Below are 17,016 nucleotides of genomic sequence, written 5' to 3' on the forward strand. Positions count from 1 at the left end.
GCAAAATACCCAACCCAGTGAGGCAGCACGCTCGGGACGCCAATCCCGGGGCGGCGCTGCCTACGGAGCAGGCGCACAGCCCGGCCACCGCTAGCCTGGTCCCCGGCCCCGGAAGATGGCGGTGGTGCTGCGAGAGGGGTGGCGCGGTGTCCGTGGCTGTGCCGCGGCCTGCTGCTTCTCTGGTACCGCGCGGGTAAGGCGCTCCCTGCTCTGATCTGCTGTGCCGGGGACGAGGGCAGGCGGCCGGCGCCGCTCCGCGACCTCCGCCCCGGCGGTGCCCGCTTGCCCTTGTCCCGCGAGGGGCAGGGCGGATCTCCGTAGCGCCGCCAACCGCCTCACGGGCTCCTTACCGCAGCCGCGGGGAAAGCCTTCTGGCCGTCGCCTAAGCGGCTTCAAGGGGCAGCCCTGGCTTGAGGAATGCTCCATTGCTGGGGCTGGGGAAGCAGCCCAGCAGTGCCCCGGGGGTAGGGGCACGCTGCTGATTCTCGTCAACTCAAGGCGCGATCCCTTCTGGCCCTGTCCGCCGCCGAGGTGCGGCCTGTGCGCCCCGGGACACGGCCCCTGCCCACCCCAGGGGAGGCGTGTACAGGACGTGGAAGAATTGGTATCGCCCCTTGATCCCAGTAGCAAAGTTGTGCAGTACGATTTAGGTCAAGTGGTTTGAGTGCTGCCGTCCAAGCAATGACATGGATTATTTCTGTGAGTGGGTGTTTATCGAGGCCATTTATACTGAGTTCAGCCCAGGCATGGGGCTTCTTGCCAGCGGTGGTTTAGTGTGCTGCTGAGAGGAGAGGGCTTTCTGCAATAGTTTCATGATTCACTTCCTGGGTGAAGGTGTTTTCATTTCGCTCCCTCACCACCCCCCCCAAGCCCCCCCACCCCCGTTTTCCTTAAACCCTTTAGTGGCTTTTTTATACTTGTTTACACCTGAGGTTTAATTTAAAACCTTGACCTTAAAGAGCGGAATGATCAAATTGAGTGAATTCTGTCACAGAAGCTGCGTGTGCATGCTTCCTCCCCTGTGGCCGGCTTCCTCCCCCTGAGTAGGAGGAAAGGTGCTTGCCTGGTTTCTCTGGTGGTGAGCAAGCGAAGTGGGCTGTGTCCCTCACTAACAGACCACTTGATCAGGGTGACTCAGTACTGTGTAAGGATTATCTCTGGTTATCTCCTTATACTGGAAGGAGTCCAAATGCTGCCTTGATTTGCAGTCTCTGCTATGAGCTGAAGCTCTGCAGAGGGAGCCCTTCTCTCTCCCTGCACACCTGAAGAGAGATGAGTGGCGGAACTACAGAGAAAGACTTTAAAGAGAATCTTCACGCTCCCCTTTCCTGAAGGCTTAATAGTGTTCTGGTACTCCATGAAAACATGCAAATTTCATTTTCACTGGGAGAATTGGGAAAAAAAAAATACCCCTATTTTACAGAGATTTGGGGCAGATCTGATCTGTAGAATTTTGTTGTTTCAGAAAAATGTTATGACATTCTTTGGATTTTCCATTTGGTCTGGTTGTGTTAGAACCACCTTTGGCTTATTTTTCTCCTCCTGAGAAGCCGTTGCACATACCTGAAGAGTCCCAAGTTCCAGAAGGAATCCCTAAAGTACCCACTTAATATAAATGCTGTGATAATTTGTGATAAATTTGTGATAATTCTAGCGTTAGTTTGAGCTTTACTTTCTTGATTTTGTTCTATGTAGTGTCCACAACTCTTCTTCACTCTCAGTTTTTGCTTTATCGTGTCTTTGGAACATGAGCTCCATTAAATTGGCGTAATTACATGATTATTCTGTTTTCACCTGTTACTCATATGCAAATGTGTTGTAACACAGGAAGCTTCACATGCACACTTTCTCAGGCCAACTGTAAGCTCTGTGAAAGCTCCATCACTGTGCGTTATAGCTGTGGCATGTACAGATGATTCAGCTGCCATTAAAAATGTTTCTTAATTTTAGTGTTGAAAATGTGACTTAGCAAATAAAATCGTAGGAACAGTTTGGGTTGGAAGGGACTTTAAAAGATCATCTAGTGCAGCCTCCTCCAGAGAGCAGGGAGGTCTTCAACTAGATCAGGTTGCCCAGAACCACGCCCAGCCTGGCCTTTGGGTATTTCCAGGGATGTACCTCTGAACAACCTGTGCCAGCCTTCTACCAGCCTCACTGCAATAGTTTTTTCCTCATGTTCAGCCTGAATCTCCCCTCTTAAACTGTAATATTTTTTACTATTTTAAAATAACCTTTTTTTTCATGTTATTATTAAGACCACCATACAAGAGTAACCAGTTGGTCTTCTTCCCTATTTTTTTTTGTTTTTTTTTTTTTTTAATTCAAGTACATTAAAGGCCCAAGGACAAATTAGTACTAGAGAAAATAAACATAACTTAGAGTATTTTAATTTTGTGCGCATCAAAAATTGAAAGAATCTAATTTTGTCATGTTTGGGAGAATTTGTCGCTTCAGGTGAAGTTAACTTTTTGTATTCTAAATAAATAGGGAATTATTACTGTAGTGCTGCCATCCCAAAGCATTTAATTAAGTATTTAGGTTAAGGTTTGAGTTAGTTTAGTGCCTTAGGATGCTAAAAATACCCTGTTGGCTATTTTTGCTACAACTTCCTTGATGACATCACAAATTTCTCATTGCATTAGTGGTATGTTTTCTTGTTGATGTAGATCACTAGATGTAATACTGATTTGTTTCTCTTTTCATGTATGTTTTTAAACATGTACCATCCATGTTTCTTTTTGCAAGGACCAGTTCATCAAGGGCTGATATACTGTATTTCTGCTGGGACAAAGTGTGATGTGGGTCATAGAGTCATAGAATGGTTTTGGCTGGAAAAGACCTTAAGATCTTCTCCAGCCTGGCCTTGAACACTGCCAATGATGGAGCATTTGCAGCTTCTCTGGGCAGCCTGTTCCAGGGCCTCACCACCCTCACTGTAAAGAATTTCTTCTTATATCCAGCCTCTATCTCCCATTTAAGTTTGAACCCATTACCCCTTGTCCTGTTGCTACAGTCCCTGATGAAGAGTCCCTCTCTGGCATCCTTGTAGGCCCCCTTCTGATATTGGAAGGCTGCTATGAGATCTCCACACAGCCTTCTCTTCTCCAGGCTGAACAGACCCAACTTTCTTAGCCTGGTAACCAAATCTTGAGCAGTTTTGTCTGAGAGGTGGCATTGGTTTGTTCAGCAGCACTAACGTTTGGGTCAGGTCTCATGGAGTTTGATTCTACCCTATTCTCCAGTAAGAAAGAATGTTTTATTAACTACACTGATAAAAGATCAAAGCCTTGAAGCTACTATTGAAGGTTTTGAATCTGTAAATATATATGCTTATAGTGTCAAAATCATGGATTTGTTAGGACTAAACTATGCATCCAGTACATGCATGAATCTGAAAGCTAGATCCTGCTGGGAGTCTTAATTAGTTGGTAGGTAATGTTTTTCTATGTATATGGGTAAGAATGACAGACATAAGACTAATTTTCAAAATGACAAAAATTATTACACCATTTTTTTCAGTAGTTGGACTGGAAAGTCTAAAAATAGCTCCTAGTATGATATTAGCACTTACATGAAGGCCTGTTTTAGTGTAATACAATCGAATCATTCTTACATTCACTTTATAATAAGGCAGTCATGATTTCCTTCACTGTCATAAGAAAACCTAATCTCTTGTAACAGCCCTGTATGCAGAAATGAGGAAAAGAAACTAAGTTTTTTCTTCTTCTTTCCTTCAGTTTTTCAGCCGTGGGCCGCATGTGCTGCATCAAGGCAGCAGTGCACCGCAAGCTGCATTCTTTTCACCTCTTCAGAAAGTGATGTTGCCACCGAATACCTTTCAGGGGAAAGTGGCTTTTGTAACTGGTGGAGGTACTGGGATTGGCAAAGGGATGACAACGACTTTGTCAAGTTTAGGTGCCACATGTGTTATAGCAAGCAGGTAAGTATTAATGAAGGTAGTTTAGAGCTTTCATTTAGTACTGTATGATGAATAGATCTGTTTTCTTCATAATGGATCTTGCTGCTTTCTTCAGAAACTGGATATATGTATTCTGTTTACTCTATTTCAGTATGCTTTTAAATTATGTCATATTATAAATACCAGACATTTGCAGATCCATCTGCAAATGACTAATGGTGTAACCAGCAGTAGGAAGAAATAAGCTAAATGCATTTCCGTGAAATGTGGCAGCAAAATAAACAACCCAGAATATTAGACTATTATTCAGCTAAAGCCTAAAAAAGAAAAAAAATTTGGAATAGCCGTTATTGAACATTTTGAATATATTATTGCAGATGTCATTGATACAGATTTGAATTGCAATAGAGAATTACAGCCATTCCTCTTAATTCTTTTGACTTCAAAACCAGCCCTGATTTTCCCTTAAGATGTTTTCTAAGTTATCATATTTGATTAGGTTGACAGTCTTTTACTGTAGTCACTTCTGAATTGCTTTGAAATATTACTAATGAGAAATTGTTTGGATTTAATCTTGTTTCAGAAAGTGAGTGACCAAACATAGTTTCAGGAAAATCAGCAGCACACACATATGCGCACATTAGAAGTTTTAGCTCATTTGCTCAGAAAAAATAATACTCAGATTTTTCTTAATCTGAGTTCTAATTGCATTTAATTGGCATTTGGTGATGTCGTGTACTTGTTTCTAGGAAGCTTGATGTTTTGAAAGCAACAGCAGAAGAAATTTCTTCTAAAACAGGGAATAAGGTAAATTTTTACAGTTTTGCAAATGTTATTATACTTTAAATGATTATAGGATTTTTATGCATTATGTGCTTCTGTGAGCATGTTGAATTTATGAGTGACGTAGTTTTGAAGTTTTACAACTGTCTTTCCATTGTTACCTAGGTTCATGCTGTCCAGTGTGATGTGAGAGATCCAGTTTCAGTTAAGAATGCTGTTGCTGAAGTAATCCAAGTGGCAGGACATCCTGCTGTAAGTGTTCTAGTGAAAGGAAAGAACTTCAATCTGCATTACTGAAAATACTCTGCATAGTAGGTATGAAGCAAATGACTAGGGTAGGAAGTTAATAGGATATAAAGAGACACTAAGCAGAAAGTGGCAGTATTTCAAGGTAAGGCTAACATTCACAGTTAAGACTCATAACTCCGTGCCTGTGATTTTTAAAATTCTTAGTGGCCAAATAGACAAAATGTTGGTGTCCTTATTCTGAAGACTTAACGTTTTCTTTGTAAACAGTGAAACAATTATGATGTGATTCTTTGAATTAAGTAAACAGAATATAGTTGCCCTATAATCCTCCTGAAAAGGTGACTTACCTGTATTGGTATCAGATTACACTTGTTGCCTATTAACAGTATGTCTCACAAATTTGAAATGGATATAATCATTAATGTCATCTTTGGTCCTTGCTTAGCTTATGAAAATGCACAAAGAAGGTTCCAACTTGAAGACTAAGTTCTCATAAAATCAAGAAAAAATACTCAGTAAAGCTAAACACGTGGTTTTTAGTAGTTTGGCACAAAACACAGAGCTCTTCACACCAGACTTGCTTTGAGAAGGGTGGTCTGATGTAGTCTGAACAATTACAGGCACCAAATTCTGATTTGATCATGAGGGAAATAACTCAGATTCTGCTAGCTGATAGTGTGATGAGGATGTTAACATCTATGTAAAGGATAGCCAGTGTGGTTTAAAACTTTTTAAAACTGTCATGTGTAGACATACGTATTGTAGACACTACATTCACCAGTAGCTTCCTATAGACATGGAATAGAACCTACTGAATTCAAAATGTGGTAAGAAGTGGAGAAACTTTTTCTCACAGCTGTATGCTATGAAATATGGCAGCTCGCTGTCCTGATTTGTAGACAGGATACTCTGTTTATTATTTTGACTAACGGTTACTGCTGGTTTTGGCTAAAGCACACCACAATCTCAAGTTCTTAAGTGTGCGCAGAAAGAAAGGAGGCTTCTTTCTATGTGTTATATTTTTAGTACATCAGTAATTTTCTGAATAAATACTTCCCATGACTTACTCTTTGTAAGCGTTTAATTTCTCTTTAGTTTCACATATTCTGTGTGAGAGACTGCAGAGGAAATTGGATATTCAGTTCTTTTTGTCTAGTTTTTCTCTTAGTGACACACATGACACCTAAGTTTATGAATCCTGCAAGCCTGGGCATCACTGCCATTGTGCATGTGAGGTGAGATCTCCAAAATATAAGTTAATGGCACTATCCTACTCCTTATAGCTACAGTTCTGTCCCCAAGAGTCTTACTGCCAATTAGAATCCAGTCATTCTCTTGTCATATGGATTGTTTTGGCATTCATGCACCTACATGCCTCAAAGATTGTGTTACGCAGTCCTTAGTTCACTAGTTTCACTGTCGTGTCTTCACTGATTTAAGTAACCTCCTCAGTATCTTGAGGTGTTCAGATGTTTTATTTTTCCTTCAAACTCTAGGGAGGCCTAATATCTTAATTTAGACCAGAAGTTCTTCAGGACAAATACTTTCTTTTATGTGCAAACCTACATGAATCTCTGTGCCATTCCATAAGTAATACACCGTTTTATTGCTTCATCACATGTTATTAAATACACAAGGTCTGGCCACATAAGCAGTTTTTAAACCAAAACTTATGTGATGCTTAGTCCCCTTAAGAAAAAATGTATCTAACTTGCAGCTTGAAGGGCTAAGCTAATGATATATTGAAAGTATCTTGTGCATAATTATTGTTTGTAGGGAGGCAACAAATGATGGATATACATCTATTAAAAAAAAGTTCTGTACTAGTTGCTTGCAGTTCACTAAATGATAATATTCTGTTTTGTCATGACTGATTAAACTTCCTGTTTTGCAACAGTCAGCTAATCCAGACTTTAGACATCAGGTTGCCTGAACTTCTTTTGCTTTTATTTCTGTGCATCTGTTACAGTAAATATGATACGTGACCTTGGAACTCAGTGGGGACAAACTGTTTTGTTAGGTGAACTTGAGACTCTGTGGAAAATAGTGACTTAAGTCACCCTCTGCAGTTCCTCAGTACTAGACTAGTAACTGCAGCAGTTTGGAGATAAAGCTCATTTTCATTTTCTGTTACTGATATATATACATGCTACAGATGTTAAAATTTCTGATTAATTATTCTTCCTTGTTACCCACCCCACCCCCGCCCCCCACCCTTGGTGGGGCTTTTTTAACTTTTCCAGCTGGAAAACCTAAGTTTCTTCTTTGCTTTTCTCTCAGAGAAAGTTATTTCTAGTTAACTCTTAGGTTTTCCTTCATGTGTTTCAGGTTGTGATAAACAATGCAGCTGGAAACTTTATTTCCCCTTCTGAGCGGCTTTCTGCTAATGCGTGGAGAACAATAACTGATATTGTGCTTAATGGTACTGCTTTTGTAACTCTGGAAGTCGGAAAGGAGCTCATTAAAGTACAGAAAGGTATCTTAAGATAAATGCTAACTAAGCACATTCTATTACGCAATATTATTACTTGTGTTCCTTGCCTTATTATATATTTTAAGAGTTTTAAACACAATTTTTAACATTATACATCATTTCTAGAAGGAAACTTAATTTATAGTAAAGCCGTAACTTAAGTATCACACGTAAAAACCGGCTAGCAATTGTTTCATTCTAGAATCTGCCCTTAAAATTGAACGTGGAAGCCATGAGATTGAATATAAAAATCTGATTTTAGAGTTCGTACTAGTTGTAAACTTTAAAAAGTTTAAAAGTTTGACAAATAAGGCTTTGTTTAAAACATATGATATTACTTCTCTTGAGTCTTCTGTATCTGTGTTGGTTTTATTGAGCAACTGAGCATGTGGCATTTATTTAAATGAGCAGCAAGTCAGGATATCACTTCACATTTTCGTCCTATGCTTAAATAAATTCACAGCTGTGGTATTTGACTAATAACACTACAGAATATTACCTTTGAGGTAGAATACTACCTTTAAAAAAGAATTTAAAAATTGAAATCAGTATTAGCTTTTATTTTCCCAGGTATAATTTCTAGTTCTAGACTACCAAGGAGTTTAATCCAATGTTTTAGCTTTACCGTAAAAATATGATAGTTCTTCGATACACTATTTAGCTGAAGGTTTACTTAACCAGATTGTCTTTGAGGGAAAACTGATATATGGCTTTCTATGTTATGTCATACATTATATAGAAATAATTGTTTTCATTTTACATTATCTTACAATTATGAATTGAAAAACATTGGGCTTACTTTTTGATCAGAATTACATATTCTTAAATAACATTTAAAGGTAGTGAGGTATATTATGATTTTCCGCGTGCCCTCACTTACGAATCCTGTTTTCTAGGTACAGATACTGTGCTGAAATAATCCCTTTGTATTTCTCTGCATTGTATTTCTAATACCTCTGCATTAGTTGAATTTCTTCAAAGCTCCTCCAGAATGTGCTCAGTGGGTTCATACTATTTAATTATAACAATATGAAGTTAAGGTTGTTTCTGTAAGTCCGTAACAGTTTTGGTCAGTTGACAAGGCATTTCCCACATATATTTTAGCAGCAGATGAAAAAATTATTTCCATCATTCTAGTGCTAATATTGCTGCATTAAAACTCCATCCCCAACTCTGACTTACATCATTATAGCAAACTATTGTACCAGTTTGCATTATGGCCTTCCTGATGCATGCAGTGTCTCTCTGTAGTAATGTGGAATACAGCTTTAAAAACACCTATGTCTTTGCTGCTGTTGAGTGAAAAACTACTTTCCTTGCTTCCAACCTCAAATTTGGCAAAGTCCAGAAGTCATTCACCTTCCTTTCCAGTCTCTCTTCCTTTCATTTCTAAGCTTCCAAAAGACATGAATTTCTTTTGATATTGTTTGCATGCCTTCTTTCTAGGGGATTCTGTAAGACTGTTTATGTAAGGTTTTCTTTAAGACATGTTTTTGTAAGTAAATCAAGTGTACCTATTAGTCCATTCATTTTCTACCTTCCTTTCACTTTTATGTGCTTGTTTTTTTAAGTCTGAGCAGAGTCCTTAGTTTCTGAAGTGATGTTACCCCGTGCAGGTATTTTACAACAGTCTGTGAGGATGCTATGCATCTGACAGTTACTAAAACACTGGCATGTCCTGTAGGTCTACAGCGTGACCTATGTTAAACCTAATTTAGTAAATAAAGTGCTCTGCTCTTAGGCTCTTATGTTTGTACTGGTATTTAAAAGGGATTTGTAATTTGAAAGTGCATTATTTATGCAGTAAAGTTTTACAAAATGAGTTAATTGGTTAGATACTGTCCATTTCATTAATATAAGCTTTAGAAATAAAAATTGAATGTGAACTGGAGAGTACTAACTTCAGAGCTGTAAATTGTCATTCTTCCCTCTGTGTTAGGTTCACCCAACTCACTTCTATTTAACACATATTTTCAAATTTCAGTGGTTTAATTCTGCAAAATGTATAATTAACAATAGATAACTTCAGAGCTGTTCTGTGTTTTTTCCCTATGTTGCGCTTGCTGTGCCCTACTTTTTATAAATAGGGCCCATGGTCTCTGGATATCTGCTGGCATCTCTGTCCATGCTTGTTTATGGTTCTCTTTCGTTTCTCTTGTGTAACATTATTGTAATATTTGAACCAAGTCTCTACTTCGTCACATACATTCTATCAGTAACTTATATTGTTTCAGAAGTATCCCTTGAGTAGCTCTTCTAATTAAATTATTTTTAAAATACAGTAAGTAGAACAGCTATTTTAGTTACTGTTGCGTAAGCAGTGAATTGTCATCCCTTCTCCAATTTCCCAGTAAAAGTGAGTTCATGCTAGTCATTGATCAGACAAATAGAATTCACAGGCTTCCATAAAATATTAAATAAACAGTTGCAGTTTCCATAATGTTTTTGCTAAATCTCTTATAAAATATAACATATAAAAGAAAGTGGCCTTTTTCTAATGCAGTTTGTTGTGATAATGATAGGAAAAAGTTATGCAGGTTAGCTTTCTCATAAGTTCTACTGCAGAAAAAGCTTCTGAATTTTTTTTTCCTGCATATACTTTACTGAAGCCCTAAACTGTGTCATTTTAAGATTATGCCAAACCTAATTGTTAATGTTGATTAATTTTTTTTTTCTCTTTCCAGCCAGGTATTGATGAAATTGGGGCAAATTGCCGGTTTAGTGATTACTAGACTAGGGCAGCTTCTAAAAAGACACTAACATCTTAGACCTTCACTCCAGTTAGTCTGATGAGCACATGTAAATTCATTATCAGAAGAAGTCTGAGGGTGTAGGCCCTTGGAGCCTGATCAGTAGCTATTTACACTTACATGGAGCAGCTCTTAACATTGATGGAAAAGAGGGAACTGAAATAAAAGGGCTTGAAAGCAAAGCTTCCAAGACCGGATTTTTAAGTGCCTTTTTACAGCCCAGAATGAAATGTCATCCGTAGCATTTGAGCTGCAAACTTCTGCACCACTGAGTTTGCTTTTACTTTAAGTTCAGAATTTGATTTTCATGTATTTTTTGTTTGTGTGGTGTGGGGGTTTTTTAAATGTGTGTTGAAAATTGCAGGAGCGGCATTTCTGGCTATTACAACAATTTATGCAGAGAGTGGTTCAGGATTTGTGTTGCCGAGTGCCTCTGCCAAAGCTGGTGTAGAAGCAATGAGCAAGTGAGTAATACAGCAAAACATGTGTTCTGCTTTTCACATCCTTGACATAGGATAATTGGTCTGTAAAAATGAAGCTAGTTGGTGTAGTTCTCCTGTTCCATTGTATCATAAGAGAAACTTCCAGTCTCCAGTATCCTGGCAAGAAAACAGTATGCTGACAGCTTCTTACAGAAGAAAGCATTAACTGCTATTATTGTGATGATTTTCATCACAAGGATGAGTGGATGATTTTTCTGACAAGGACAAGGTAAGAGCAAGTGGAACTACTTCTTTTGGCAATAGCAAGTTCTAAAGTTTCAATTGCAGTTTTGATAATCAGATTCTCTTGCATTCTTGTGGGCGAACCAGCACTTTAAGATAGTTATTAGGGGAACTGTTTGAGGTCTATAGTGCCTTCCACTTTTCTTTTGTCTCGGGAAAAGATGTGATTATATTTGGGGGGAGTATACTGTTGCTTCACCTTTCTAGTTTCATAAAGAAATTTATTACCTTTCACTATTTTAAATTAATGTCTGCGACCATACTTAATTCAGAACAATATCATGTGATGTGTCCATGTTTCTCGGCAAACAAAAGGATTTCTATTGTTATTAAATACATGGCATTCCTTAATAGTGAGTAGATCCTCCTCTGCACTTCGGCAGAAGGAATTGAACAGTTCGGCAGCCTTTTATTAACTAAAATTCTTTGTCCAGAAAAACATGAGGGAATGTGTGATGATCCTGATTTGTGTCTGTAGAGCTGTAACTGAAGTGTGTACTTCTCAGAGACTTTATGACCCAGCTAATTCATTCACTGTAGTAGCTAGATCTATCTGGAGTACTGCTTATGCGGAGAAAATGTTGCCATAAAGCAGGGTTATTCTGCTGGTCCCATTTTAGAATGTAACCTCTAATTTGGGTTATTTCAAAACATCTGAGAGCTGTGTTGAGTACCATGTGGGATAGTCTAAATTACCAGAGAGAGATGCTGGCTTAACAGTTGCTTTTCAAGGAGTTTAGGTGCCAAAGTTATCTGTATGATTTGTGAGGGAAGAATTGCTCTTTCATGTCGCTTTATCTATGGCGCATCTATTAAATCAATACTCCTCTGTTTGTGAATGTGTTCTTTTTCTTCTCTGAAATGTTAATATAAAACCCTAATATCAAGTAGAAATGCCTGTTTCAGGAAAACTGTAGTATTTACACATTTGATTCAGTTTAAAATATTTTTTTTTTCTAAATAGCATTATTAAAGTACTGTGTTTAAAATATTGATGCATTCTGTTAATGCATTTTTAGGTCTCTTGCAGCTGAATGGGGTAAATATGGCATGAGATTCAATGTGATTCAACCAGGTCCAATAAAAACAAAGGTACATAGCATGAAGTGAAACACAGCCTTGAATATTCCTTATAATACACTTTATGCTTTGCAGTTAACTTTAAAATAGTGTAACCTTTTCCGTAACTGTTAAAGTATGATTTCTTTGGTATTCAAGACTGTGCTGGAATATTGAACACATTGCATCCCGGTCCTTTTGTGAAACAGAATTTCTGGAACTTGTGAAGCCTGCTACTGCCCCTTTACTACACTAATATAAACAAACCCTTTTTTAGGGTTTGAAAGAAATTAAATATTGAAATACCTAATTTGATTCTTCTCAACTGTACATATGTAGTTTGTCAACTTATATACTTGGTGGAGTAAGAGTGCCTATTTCTGCCTGAACTCTTTAATTTTTAAACAAAACATCTTAAATTCCAAAATGTCAGAATCTCTTTTAGGTATATGAGAACAGAATTTCACTAGTTTTGTTGGAAAACACAAAACTAGAAAGAGAAAAACTTAAGTCAGCAAGGAAATGTGAACCTTTGTTATGAATGAAAAGGGGGACTGGAGGGTTTCAAGGAAGTAATGCAGACCAGCTGGAGCAGGAAGAAAAAAGAAAGCAGTCCTGCGAGAGGAGAAAGGAAGATGCATTTTTGCATTGAGCCAAAATATTACAATTATGAGCAGTAATGGCTAATAATGGTATTACTACTACCTGTAAAATGTGTCACAATTTTTTTGCTGTTGTTTTGGGGGAAGGGGTGCAGGGTTGCTTGCTTTCTTTATTCTTTTTTTTTTTTTTTTCCTCTTGTCAGTATTAGATGCTACACTGGACAACTCAGTTTTACTTTTTTTGACTGTGAAGTGGCAGTACCAGCGAGTTGTAAGAATGTTGGAGTAACATTACAGTATCAGACCAAAAGTCTTCCAGGACTTGTAACTGGTGGATTTTTAGGCTAGAAGAAAAACATTAAGTGACATTTCTCCTTTCTGTCCAGGGAGTTTGGTACACTTGGTATCTCTTCATGTTGTAATCACCTTGATGGATTCATTTCTTCCATGAGGTTGCCCTGTTCCTTTTTGAATCCGTATAAACATTTGGTATCCACTGTATCATGTGGCAAGATTACTTTGGTTTATAGATTCTCTTAATTTTCAGCAAGTTAATTGCTTTAAGGGTCAGTATTGCTACCTCCTGGTAATGCGATTTAAACTAATAGTGTATAGCCCACTGAAGATACTGTGTGTTCTTAATAAAGTACTGCATTTGTCTTACTGGTTCCAAGTTAAAATAGCCCTGAAAGCGTAAAAAGTCAGACCAGCCTTACTTAAAACAGCATTTGCAAAATCAAGGCTTTCTGCCTTAGGGGCTGCATCCATGTCTTAAAAAACAGTTATAAGTCAAGAGGGAAAGAGAAAAGTGTACAAGTGCAGTACTGTTAAGCTTATAAATTGGCATCTAAAAACATGACTATAGGAGGCTTAAGTGGCATGAGTACAGCCATGATTACAAAATTACAGGGTGCTTTAACTCATTAACTACAGTAGCTTAACAAAAATATTACTAATATATTTCTGATTTTACGTGAGGAGGTTGTTTCCTTCTGGAGGAACCAGGAAGAACAAAATCCTCTTCTATTTCCCATGCCATTCTAAACTATTCAAATACCAAAACTTCTAGTGACTTGGTTTAGTTCTAGCCATTGCTGCAATGTAACTGAACTTGAGTTTTTTCCCTTTTCAGTTTTACTTACTCCATGTCGTGTATAATTTATTTCTATTGCTTTCCTGCTACTCTTCTCCTCTTGTTCCTCTCCACTGCCTATACAGCAATTCTGAGTCTTGCTTATACCCTCAGATGTCTATTGGGGCTGACTGGGAAACAAAGATTATTAACCCCTTTTGTTTTTCATAGTGGGTGACTGTCCCAAATGTGTTAAATTCTAGTTTATCATTCTCAGTAGATGTGTAGTGCAAGAGGGATGAATTGTTTTGTTTCCTACTTTCTTCTTTTTCATCCTACTGACAAAGAGGGTGTAGACAGTTTACTGACATATCGTTTATGTGCAGTCAAATATCTGTTGGATTTTAATTTCTGATGTAGTAATATTTCTCTCAATTCTCAGGGTGCTTTTAGCCGCCTTGACCCAACAGGTTCATTTGAGAAGAAAATCATTGAGAGGATTCCATGTGGTCGTCTGGGAACTGTAGAAGAAATTGCAAATCTTGCTGCCTATTTCTGCAGTGACTATGCAAGCTGGGTTAATGGAGCAGTGAGTTTGGGTTGATCTTGTTTACACAGTTAACCTTATGATGGTCTGAGTTTTGCTGATACTTTCTATAAAGCCCTGGTTTCAGAAATGAAACAGTTACTCTGAAATCCTTTGCAAGCATTATTAGCCTTTTAATTGTAATGCATGGTAGTTAGTGCCTTTTAAAAAGAACTTCTAAAAGTGATTTAATTATGTTATTTAAAGCATGTCTTTTTCTGATCCAAATCAATAAAAATCAGCTTTCATAGTTCATAACAAGGAAATGCTGTAGAAACCCAACTACTATTAAATACACTGCTTATGCTTTCTCTAGGTTATAAGAATGGATGGTGGAGAGTACGTTTCTATGGCAGGAGAATTCAATGATTTGAAGACGGTATTAATTCCTTTCTTATTCAAACAAAAATTAGATGTATAATTGTTATGTGGAATTCCAGTAAAATGCTTTTTTCTTTTATTAGGTTACCAGAGAGCAGTGGGATATGATGGAAGCAATGATTAGAAAAACAAAAAGCTCTTGAAGCATGTAACTGTATAGTGGAGATATTTGGAAATGAACTGCTGCTTTTTCATTAATACTTAGAATTAATCAATCAAGGAATAGCCTTCAAAAACTTTTATATGCAAATTTCAATAAAATATTTTGAAATTGACATGTTTTGGATATGTGTATTTTTGCCGTCTATAATCTGTTGCCAATAGTGAACAACAGTTGTTCATTGAAATTTTATTGGTTTTGATTGTGTCTTGTAAAGCCATGACATAGTTACATTTTTTTGTAACTATGTTACAAAACATAGTTTTGTATATTTTAGTTGGGTTTCTTTTATATTTCAGAGCATTGTTTGTTTCTCAGTTGTATGCAGGTGTCTCGATATTGTAATTCCAGTGGCATTTCAGGAATATCATAATTTAATAGTTTTTTTTCTCAGACTAACAATTACATTCAGTTAAACCTTAAATCTTCGCACTCCAGTACAAAGTCTTAAACTTGCAGCTAACAACATTTGAGGCAGGATGTAAGTCGTGGTTACAAAATCTTGAAATATGTGATCATCTTGGTCTCATCATTTGCTGACATTTTCAGTCTGTTCATTATCTTACGCTGAACTTTAAAAATGACATTTAAGGACTAGCAATGCCTTTCCAAGGAGCTCACTCTGTCATGATTAAGTTAAAGTTCTTGATAATGAGAAACTAAAAATCAGTTGCTCTTCGTATATGTGTGTGACTAGGGCTAGAGTCTCTCCATGAAATGGTTTACTTAAGTAAATCTGGACTGAAAGTGTTGAAACCTTACTGGTTGGTTGATGAAATCCCTAGGTTTCATTTGCATTCATGGTCTGGTACTAAGTAAGTTTTATGATGGCATTACCTCTGAATCTAGTTAGTTTATCCACCCCAAATATGCAGGTGATTGAAAATAAATAAATAAAACCCCAAAATAAACCTCCAAACACCCAAGCAAGTTTTTTGCTGTCCCTCTTTTAGTGGTATTACATTTTCCAGATTAGGGGAGGTGCTGGTTGTTTCCCCCCTGTTTCAAACAATGGATGGAATTTTTCTAAGAAATTAGCAGCCTGAAATCCATGTCTTTTTTTTTTTTTAACTGTTTAACCTGAGCTTCAGACACTCCACACATACAAGCATGGACATAGCTGTTATTTTAATTTTTTTTCCAATTATTTTAGCAGTAGGTACCGCAGTGCTTAGATGTAATGCCTACTGACATAATAAATAACCAGAAATCCATGATGTGACTAAACACAGAGACCCATTATGCTTTTCTCAACCACCACTAAAGTACTGCTTTCCCTGGGTATGTTCTTTGTTTAGAACGTAATCTTCAGAGCTCAGTTCAGAAATACTTCTTTTCCACAACAAAAGGCATTGTGTCCCTATTCAAAAGTATGTAAAGAATTTCAAGTGCTTTGCAGTTTAATACTGCTTCTTGACATAAAAAGATTGAAAAAAAAATATTAAAGGCTTTCCTTCATTGCTTTGCTCATCATTCAGGCCAACTTTGCATCTAGGAGGAACTCAGTTGAATTTACAGTGAACCTTTCAGGGACCAAAGCTTTTTCTGAACCATCAGAGTTACTGGAATGTCTCCTTCAACAGTGGCATTTTTGCTTTGCTTGATAAAGTGAGAATATCAAAGGGAGGCTACTTAAAGCCTGTCTTGCAAGTAGATCCTGGATATTCATTCAAAACCAGAACATTTATCACTTGCAGAAACGGGTATTACTTCCAAAAGCATCTTCTTCTACCTGTTCACTGTAGCTAAATGAATTATCAGTTGTAAAGTGACAACAAAACATTTTGTAAAGCATTCTGGTTCAGTGACAGAACCAAAAATCACAGTTTAAATTTTAATGAGTGTCTATAATAAGAATAGAGTATTTTATCGTGCCTGTACCAATGACATCTGTTTCAAACTGTGCAAGGTAGTTGCTTTCAGATTCAGAACATTGCAAGACACACAATGTGTTGGTGCAGGGTTTAGAAATGGCACATCATGTTTTAAAGGGTTATATGTTTGACAGTGGGATTGAGTGCGCCCTCAGCAAGTTTGCCAATAATACCAAACTGTGTGGTTCTGTTGATACGCTGGAGGGAAGGAATGACATCCAGAGGGACCTTGACACGCTTGTGAGGTGGGCTGATGCCAACCTTATGAAGTTCAACCATGCCAAGTGCAAGGTCCTACAGCTGGGTCAGAGCAATCCCAGGCACAGCTACGGGTTGGGCAGAGAAGAGATTCAGAGCAGCCCTGAAGAGAAGGACTTGGGCGT

General features: G+C 37.7%; 2 protein-coding genes across 4 annotated transcripts in view; one reads left to right on the forward strand and one right to left on the reverse strand.

The window, feature by feature from the left end:
• NBN (nibrin) overlaps nt 1-577 on the reverse strand; it is a 29,724-nt gene extending 29,147 nt beyond the window's left edge. For all 3 annotated transcript variants that reach the window (XM_065668550.1, XM_065668555.1, XM_065668549.1), the window contains exon 1: nt 351-577. In XM_065668550.1, coding sequence (XP_065524622.1) covers nt 351-426 — 76 coding nt within the window. In that variant the 5' untranslated portion in view covers nt 427-577. The remainder of the gene's footprint in view (nt 1-350) is intronic.
• DECR1 (2,4-dienoyl-CoA reductase 1) lies at nt 73-14,874 on the forward strand. Its single transcript, XM_065668562.1, has 10 exons — nt 73-193; nt 3,738-3,940; nt 4,669-4,726; nt 4,868-4,954; nt 7,280-7,427; nt 10,539-10,638; nt 11,919-11,991; nt 14,075-14,221; nt 14,535-14,597; nt 14,683-14,874. The coding sequence occupies exons 1-10, from the start codon at nt 116-118 to the stop codon at nt 14,740-14,742; spliced, it is 1,017 nt and encodes a 338-aa protein (XP_065524634.1). The 5' UTR covers nt 73-115; the 3' UTR covers nt 14,743-14,874.
• The last annotated feature ends 2,142 nt before the right edge of the window (nt 14,875-17,016 follow it).

This window comes from Lathamus discolor, chromosome 2, assembly GCF_037157495.1.
Source record: "Lathamus discolor isolate bLatDis1 chromosome 2, bLatDis1.hap1, whole genome shotgun sequence".
Classification (NCBI taxonomy): domain Eukaryota; kingdom Metazoa; phylum Chordata; class Aves; order Psittaciformes; family Psittacidae; genus Lathamus; species Lathamus discolor.